The following is a 10,098-nucleotide window of genomic DNA, read 5'->3' on the forward strand; positions in this document are numbered from 1 at the left end:
GGAAAGTGCCAGAGGTCAAATATAATGAGGTTGATTGAATGCCATTCGGTCCACTTAGTGTTTTAGATATTGAACCGTATACATTCCTCCTATGATCAGATTCACTTTTAATAAATGTCTTATACATACTAAATAAGCTTTGGTGATAACCTCTACAAGATGTGTGCAAAAATGCTTTATAACATCCCAGTCACTTCGAGAGGTTTAGACAGAGGTACTCCTCATGAGGTTTCAAGGTTAATCGTGGCCGATTGAAAAAATGACGCCCAAGAGACGATGCTTAATAAGGAAGGATATGACTGTACACTCCGATCAAATCGAGTTACAGTCAACCTTCTTTCAAGTGAAACCTATTGATCTTAACTTTGCTAGGTTAAAATTAACGCCCCATTATTGAATCCAATGGAAAAAAGGAATTAACAGACCTCTACAACTATAGTGTATCTGAGAATCCAAACCGAAAATCCCTGACACATGAAAAACGATATCATCTGCATGGCTAAATGTCCTTACTCTCAAGAAGTGAGGAAGGTTATACAGCAAGATTGTGAACGAGGATCTTGAGACAGAGCCCTGTGGCACTCCAGATTTTACAACACACACAAGAAATATTTCTCTCCCTATCCGAACCTGAAGGATTCTATCTTGAAAAATAGATGGTAACTATTACCCATAAGGCTTTACACAAATTCTTTACGGTATACACAAATGAGAGGCAATGTCAAATGCCTTTGATTTAAAAGAAAAGAAAAGAAAAAAAACAGCAGGACAAAACACATCTTATTTTTCTCGAATCTCTTATAAACCTAATTCTTGAACAGAGCAATACTATGTGGAGAACTTTGATCATGTTAGCTTGAGATAAATTATCAAGAAGAATCCCATCCAGGGACAATAGTAAGAAATGGATCATATCTGCCACTACAATAATTTTGATAACCATTAATTTCTTATGATAAATTTTTATTTAACAGATTTAATCAATTAATTGGTAAGATAAATTTTACGTCGTGGATGGTATAATCTAGGAAGATCTTACATACCATGCTTATCAGTACTTTAAATAGTTCTAGAAACCCAAATTATTCTGTTATTCATATACTAAAATTTGGCGATGAATATGAAGCCTCTTCTGTGGTTTAAATAGGATTATTGAAAGGCAAATATTTCAAGTAAAAAATAAAAGATTTATTGAGCAGTAGCCTAGCTGTACAAAAAGAACAAGAAACACATTCAGGAAAACACAAACCAACAAAAATACCCTGTTTATACTGGAGTAATCCTTTTCTTCTTTTTATATATTTTGGCATGACTAGTTCTCTGACACAAAGAGAGATATTTAACTGATTATGATCATAGTGCAAAAATATAGATCTAAGATACAAGACCAGTCACTAACCTACCATTATACATGTTTACTCAGACATGGTGAGGTTTTCTTTAGTTTGCACTTGTGTTCCCTTAGTGTATTAACACTTACACGAATAATTGTGATTCTCAACAAAACGCTTTACAAAATTAACATTAAATATCAATACAAATAGCAAATATCAGTGTTCTTATCAGACTTTGTTATTTCCTTCTGATTTCTTTCTTTTTATTCATTGATGCCCTCAGAGTTTCCAAGTTACCCTTATTGACTTCTCTTTTTCTAGTAGATGTATAAGAGGAGTCACTCTCATCCAAAGCTTCATTGGACTCTTCTGAAGAATCCCCAAATACATGGTGAACTGCAAAAGATGAGGGATTTGCGTCACTAACAAAAGTTCCGAAGGAATTGTCAGGTCCTGCATAACCTTCATCAGTAGCAGGAGCAGGTGCGGGAGGTGTGTAGATATCTACAGGAGCTGGAGGAGCTGCTAATGACAATTTATCAAAAGATACCTGATCTTCATAATAGTCTTCAGGTTCTACAGTGTTTAATGAAGTATCAAAAGTATCATAAGAGTCATCGGTGTCGTAGTCATAGTCATAATCATCATAATCTTCGGGAAAAGGGGGAGGACCAAAGCTTCCCTTAAACCCACCAGAATTGTTAGGAACTTCAGGAGGTGGAGCTGCAGGAGCCTGGTAAGACTGCTGGGGAGTTTGTAAAGCCTGTGGAGCTTTATATGATTGTTGGGGGGACTGGGGAGCTTGATAAGACTGTTGAGGAGCTTGTGGAGCCTCATATGACTGTTGGGGAGCTTGTGGTGCCTGGTATGACTGTTGGGGGGCTTGTGAGGGTAGGTAAGATTCCTGAGGAGCTTGGAGTGCTTCATAAGACTGATGAGGAGATTGGGGTGCTTGATAAGACTGCAGAGGAGCTTGTAGCACTTGATAAGACTGCTGAGGAGCTTGTGGTGCTTGATAAGACTGCTGAGGAGCTTGTGGTGCTTGGTAAGACTGCTGGGGAGCTTGTGGTGCTTGATAAGACTGCTGAGGAGCTTGTGGCTCTTGATAAGACTGCTGAGGAGCTTGTGGCGCTTGATAAGACTGCTGAGGAGCTTGTGGATCTTGGTAAGATTGTTGAGGAACTTGTGGTTCTTGATAAGACTGCTGAGGAGCTTGCGGCGCTTGATAAGACTTCTGAGGAGCTTGCGGCGCTTGATAAGACTGCTGAGGAGCTTGCGGCGCTTGATAAGACTGCTGAGGAGCTTGTGGCGCTTGATAAGACTGTTGAGGAGCTTGTGGCTCTTGATAAGACTGCTGAGGAGCTTGTGGTGCTTGGTACGACTGTTGAGGAGCTTGTGGTGCTTGATAAGACTGTTGAGGAGCTTGGGGTGCTTCGTAAGACTGCTGAGGAGCTTGTGGTGCTTGATAAGATTGTTGAGGAGCTTGTGGTTCTTGATAAGACTGCTGGGGAGCTTGTGGTGCTTGATAAGACTGTTGAGGAGCTTGTGGTGCTTGATAAGACTGCTGAGGAGCTTGTGGTGCTTGATAAGACTGTTGAGGAGCTTCTGGAGCTTCATAAGATTGCTGTGGCTCTTGTGGAGCTTGAAAAGACTGCTCAAGTAATGGTTTACCTAAATTCGGTGCCCTGTACAAAGTTCCAGTATAGACAGGTGGAGAATACTCTGAATCAGGTGCAATATATATTTCATCCGATTCTCCACTATCATCGCCACCACATCTGGTTGCAGAATTCTCTTGAGTTTTAGTAACTGTGGTATACTGATTTTGCTGTTGAGTTTGGACTTTTGTTTCATAACGAGTTTGAAATTCTGTAATGGTTGAGAACTGTGTATCAACGACTGTAGAATATTGTGTTTGCTGCTGAGTCTGTGTTCGATATTGGTAAGAAATTTCTGTTGTCGTTACGTAAGTGGGTATATATTTTGTTGAAGTTATATAAACTGGTTCCAGTTGGGTTTCGTAGGCAACAGATGTTACAGTATGGATATTTTGTTGTGCATGAAACTGCGTAGTCGTGACATATTGAGGAACTACCTGCGTAGAATGTACAACTTTACTAGTTGTTCTTGTTACTGTTTGATACAATGTAGTAGGTACCTGTTGCGTTTGAACAACCGTTCTATACACTTCTTGCTGAAAACAACAATATAAACTTTCCATTAGAAGGCAAATAATACAAAGGTTTTATTTAGCATAAATATACATACATACATAGCCAACGACTAACACACACAAACTCACACACACACACACACACACACACACATATATATATATATATATATATATATATATATATGTATATATATATATATAAATATATATATATACATATATATATATATATATATATATATATATATATATATATGTGTGTATATATATATATATATATATATATATATATATATATATATATCCCTTTTTAAATAAGACAGAAATACTATTTGATATCGAATCCAACAAGTAGCTAGAAGTCTAATGTTTACTCTCATTTCCATTGGTCATAGGTTAAAATCTTTGGCTGAAGAGAAATATTTATCTGTAAAGGAATTTACCTATGGTTCTGAGATCCCATGGCAGAGTGAATTCAATATGAAAGAATATTTGTGGCTTATTTGAAAAAATAAAACCAGGAACGTTAGTGGTGAAATTCACACACACATATTTACACACACACACACACATACACACACACACACACACACACACACACATATATATATATATATATATATATATATATATATATATATATATATATATATCTATGCAGAGGTACATGGTGGTAGCGCTTATTGTATCAGGAGACTTTTGGAATATGTAAAAAGTTATAACCGAATTAGTTCAAGCATTGTACTGTATGGGTTAGATTGGGGATAAAACTTTTGATAATGATTAAATTTTGTATACGGATGAAAAAGAAAGTGCATGTACGACAGTCCTTTTGGCGAGTCTGAATAACTGCCTTGCTAATTTTGAATATGAGAAAGGGTGGTGGAGCTGGAGAGTTAAATGCAAAGGTAATTAATAAAGGAAAAGTTGGAGTTGTTGGTGGATATGTAGGTCAAAGCTTGGGATTTGAAGTCATCTGTTTTAGCTAGTGAGGTGAACCTGTTACCACTAATTTTCAGACACTCAAACATAAACACACATACATACATACAATTATATGCATATATACGCATATATATATATATATATATATATATATATATATATATATATATATATACATATATATATATATATATATATGTATATATATATATGTATATACATAAATATATACACATTTATATATATATAAATATATATATATATATATATATATATTTATATATATATACATACATATATATATATATATATATATATATATATATATATATATATATATACATATGTGTGTGTATGCATGTATATATATATATATATATATATATATATATATATAGATAGATAGATAGATAGATAGACAGACTATAAAGATTATTGTTTCATGCTGATTTTCATATTTCATTATTGAAATGGCACTACATTGAATTCAAGCAACATTTTAATCCCAAATAGAACATTCACGAGTATAATTCAAAACGTAATTTTGATCTATATTACCTACTTTAAGCAACATTACACATAATTAGATGCGGAATTTAACACAAAACATCAAGTATATTTAAAAATGCTTCAATCACTGTTTGTGACTCAATATGAAGAGTAGATCTCCGATGACTCAACTATGTCTAACAGTGTATTCTCATTGCACCAAGATATCACTATAATTCTACAAAGTTAAAGCTAAACTTTCTGATGAAAATAGTAACCAGAAAGTTACTATAGTCCATTTCTTTTATCAAGGCAGATTTGCACCGACTCGCAGCGGTGCCCTTTTAGCTCGGAAAAGTTTCCTGATCGCTGATTGGTTAGAATTATCTCGCCCAACCAATCAGCGATCAGGAAACTTTTCCGAGCTAAAAGGGCACCGCTGCGAGTCGGTGCAAATCTGCATCGCTAAAAGAAATTGACTATAGTTGAAACTGACTGCCGAAAGTGTTTTTCCTCTGTGGTTCAGAAGTATGTAAAAAGGGTACTTCAAATTGTTTTACAGGTAAAACATGTACACAATGAATAATGGATTCTAAAGCTTAATAACCCCTTTGTTTTAAGATGGTTAAAACACAATCAACAATATTCTTTTCTGTCTTCAGAAACGAACTGCTGAGGTTATTCATGAAAGCTAATTTCTGATATATAATGATTTATTGTTTTAATACTTGAGAAATAAAAACATTTTTAATTTTTTTCATTTACTGGGATTTAAAGCATAATTTTTTACTAGTTTTAAAATAATATCAGCCAAGTATGAATAGTTAAAAAAACGAAAGAAATTATAGGTCTGGGTATTACATAAAACGAATATACTCTCCGTTGTTCAACACGAATTTTATAATCTCTACTATAATAATCTTGTAAGATTTATATCAGCACAGATAAGTTGACAATCGTAATCGGGTTCGAATATGAAACTGATACATGCGTGTTTACTTGGGAAACCTGTACATGACTTTATCACAAAACACAAGAAACGTATCGTCAACATTTCTTTCATGAGATGGAAATTTATAATCATGACAGTCAGCCAACTGGTTTCCTGCAAGAAAGTCTAAAATTAATGTTTCTTATGAACGTTTACAAAGAGTAGCCCCTTAAAAACCCCTGTGATGTATGTAATGCCCTTTACTAAACCTGAAATTCTTGTTTTCAACTCATTTTAATATTTTTCCCTTTTCAAGTACTTCTATTAGACTTGACGAATTATTAGTTTATAGTGTTATATAGAGATTCAGTGACTATATCCAGTGTTAAAGATTTGCATTAAAAAGACGATAAAAATCCTGGAATAAATTTTGCTAGGTAAAAACCGTTTTAAAACGGATATATTGACGTAAAGGAGTGATATACGGTCACCAACCCGTAAAAGATAACAAGGTAGGATAAAATTATGGTCGCCTATATTTTACTGAAATACGGGTGAGAACAGTATATTTTTTTTTACGGAGAATTTCCGATTAAAAATACGGTTTTATTTAAGAGTATCTATCGTTTCATTGTTTAGACATTTTGTAAAGACTGAAGTAACATCAGTGATTGTAAGCACTGCTCTTATCTGAAAATTGTGATAACACAAGCGTGCTTTCAATTCATAAGATCTTTTTTTTCGGATTGCGCTGATATGCGCAATGAATTGGAATACCGGGTAGTGTCAAATAGGTAATTAATTCAGATCGTGTCCATTCTTTTGTACTTTCAGCAAACCTAGTAAAATAAAAGGGAAGACACACTTCATATTGCAGCATTTTCATTGTCTTGATCCAGACATTTTTTTATCAAGTTGGTCTTACGTCCGTTGAGAATTTCACATTTACGGTATCAGGAACATAGGTCCTAAAAATATTATATAATTTTCTCATTTTGTACTTGATAAACGAGAAAGGTTCTAACTATCTTTTGCATTTAGCTTTATGTTTATATGTATCAAAATTTACTAATAAAATTCTATTTTTTTAATAGCGGCGTACAAATTTAAACAACAAATTGTCTTTATAGCCATAACTTCCGTTATCAACGATCTAAAGTCTATATTAGGGAAATTTATAGGTCTCTTAATTTCGATTTTAATTTCATGAAAAGAAAGAACAATTACATAGTTATAAGCACACCAGGACACATAAAATACTGAAATGCAAGTCTGACAGTTCTAGATGTTATAAATCGAAATTTCGAGGATATTTATAAGAACAATCTCAAACTTTATGTTGTCTACTGTAAGGCACAAAATCGAACGATGTTTAGCAAGTACTCCGTCGTTTTCAGTTTCTATCCAAAAGGATAATGCATCTGTTGGTGTTAAGCACGACTTAACAAAAGCGTATATGTTTTTGACTATGATGGTTTGTTGCGAAGAAAGATATCATATAATGTAATCCGTCCATACTACGACATACCTTCATAAACGTCTAACAGCTACCGAAAACATCCTGAAGCCTTTATTATCATGAATGAAACAGCTAGTAATAGTGTTAGTTATTTGATAGTTAGAAATAACAACATTAAAATGTACTGAAATTCTAATAAATACTAATATGGATTCAATGGTATTTTTCTTAATAACTACAGAAAACATCCTGAAGCTTTTATTATCATGAATGAAACAGCTAGTAACAGCGTTAGTTATCTGATAGTTAGAAATAACACCATTAAAATGTACTGAAACTCTAATTAAAATGTACTGAAACTCTAATAAATACTATTATGGATTCAATGGTAATTTTTTTTAATAACTACTGAAAATATCATGAAGCCTTTATTATCATGAATGAAACCGCTAGTAACAGCGTTAGTTATCTGATAGTTAGAAATAACTCCATTAAAATGTACTGAAACTCTAATTAAAATGTACTGAAACTCTAATTAAAATGTACTGAAACTCTAATAAATACTAATATGGATTCAATGGTATTTTTTAATAACTACTGAAAACATCCTGAAGCCTTTATTATCATGAATGAAACAGCTAGTAACAGTGTTAGTTATCTGATAGTTAGAAACAACACCATTAAAATGTACTGAAACTCTAATAAATACTATTATGGATTCAATCGTAATTTTGTAAGCACTCTTACCTGAACAGTCTGTGTTTGGTAGACTGTTGAATACTCGATTTGGGGGACGCATTTATACTTATATTTTGGCCGTCTTTTCCGTCCCCTGCCGAAGGTGGCTTCGGTATTATTCACTTGTAGGAATAATATTATAGTCAAAGCTGCATATGCAGCTAATTTCTTTGGCAGCATCTGAAACAGTTAAAGAGATATATTGTATATAGGATAACTCATTTATGATATTCATTTTAACCTTGGAGGACTTTTCTGTTTTTGTAACTCGATGTATAAATACGCATATCTTTACGTCTTTAGATCCTGACTATATATATATATATATATATATATATATATATATATATATTATATATATATATATATATATTATATTATATATATATATATATATATTATATATATATATATATATATATATATATATATATATCAGTCATTATTTAATTACTTATTTATAGAACAAATAGTTAAATGATTCCTTGAAGAAACTCTCAAATAGGTTATCGTCCATCGGCACTCTCATTTATAAAAGATGACACCCAAATTTATGCTTAAAACAGCTAGTCTAGGTGTGCTTCTGTCCCGACAAGCGTTACCTATCAGTACATGGGTGTGTTTATGTATAACATAATTGCTGTACTTAGAGAGCCCTCCCTATCTTAAGGCCCGGTCACACCGCCCGAACGTTGCTGGACGGTAGGGAGGTGGACCAAACCCTCGAAAATTTAATTTAACGTTTTTAAGTTCGGTCTTTATTAGGCTGCTGAACGTAGCAAATCCTCGCATATTTCCTGAGTTTTCTTACACCTCTATTATGGAAGTTGCTAATTTATGCAATAAGGGTATATATTGGTATACAGGACGTCGAAAAGTTTCAGTCGCTTTTTTTTTTTTAATAAACTTAAAAAAACCGTAATTTTAATTAAGATACACCGACCGTAATTTTTACCCTACTTTGTTATTATCTTTTACAGGTTGGTGACTAATATCACTCCGCTACGCTTTTCGACACCATGTATACCAATAACCTTATTGCATAAATTAGCAAATTCCTTAATAGAGGTGTAAGAAAACTCAGGAAAAATGCGAGGATTTGCTGCGTTCAGCAGCCTAATAAAGGCCGAACGTAAAAACGTTAAATTAAATTTTCGAGGGTTTGGTCTACCTCCCTACCGTTCAAGGAACGCTCCAGCAACGTTCGGGCGGTGTGACCGGGCCTTTAGTCATAAACACGACGCGCAAAATTAACTTAGTTGTAGAGTACCAACGAAGCTGCTTCTGAGTTACCAGTTATCCAAATGAAAGTTAGGTGAACTCGGTGCTTCTGTTTTATAAGATTGATGATTAATTCTTATAAAATATGAGAAATCAATCAATATAATTTATTAATCAATAAAGAAGATTAAGAACCTTCCAACAACCAAATGGGAATGATGAATTTGGTGTAGCGTAGCCTACTGACAACCACCACGACTTCTAAGATCTTAATTTCTTTCACACTTTCCTTCTCCATTTACTTACTGTAATAGGGAAATCTTCTGACAAGAGGCAGATATAAACAATATATAAAGTCAAATTACTGTTAAATTCTTGGAAATGTTAATCTCTTCAGTTTTACAAACATATGATATTCTATAAGAGTAATTTAATTTCATACCAGTTCAGACTTAAAAACTTCAGTTGCTCTATTTTCTTTTCTTTTTTAAACTCCAGAAGTATCCAGAAAATATATTTCACATGAATTGAATATCTTATGTAAGCCTGTACATGACTTCATACACAGTACAACATTACCGTTTTGTGTGGCACTTCCTCTATAGAAAAACTGCGAGTGCTGTAAGAGAACATATAGGCCAAGTGTAGTAACAGATTTGAATTGTGGATTTTTAATGGGGCGACAGATGAATTGTGTGTATGCATGTCTATATGTATATATATATATATATATATATATATATATATATATATATATATATGTGTGTATATATATACATACATATATATATATATATATATATAT

General features: G+C 33.2%; 1 protein-coding gene across 1 annotated transcript in view; it reads right to left on the minus strand.

The window, feature by feature from the left end:
• Positions 1-1,215: 1,215 nt before the first annotated feature.
• The window catches only part of LOC137639337 (uncharacterized), a 24,792-nt gene continuing 15,909 nt past the window's right edge, over positions 1,216-10,098 (minus strand). The window contains exons 2-3 of the mRNA XM_068371617.1: positions 8,082-8,252; positions 1,216-3,528 (exon numbers count right to left, since the gene is read on the minus strand). Of these exons, the coding sequence (XP_068227718.1) occupies positions 1,573-3,528; positions 8,082-8,252 (2,127 nt within the window). The 3' untranslated portion in view covers positions 1,216-1,572. The remainder of the gene's footprint in view (positions 3,529-8,081; positions 8,253-10,098) is intronic.

Source organism: Palaemon carinicauda, chromosome 4 (genome assembly GCF_036898095.1).
Source record: "Palaemon carinicauda isolate YSFRI2023 chromosome 4, ASM3689809v2, whole genome shotgun sequence".
NCBI lineage: Eukaryota > Metazoa > Arthropoda > Malacostraca > Decapoda > Palaemonidae > Palaemon > Palaemon carinicauda.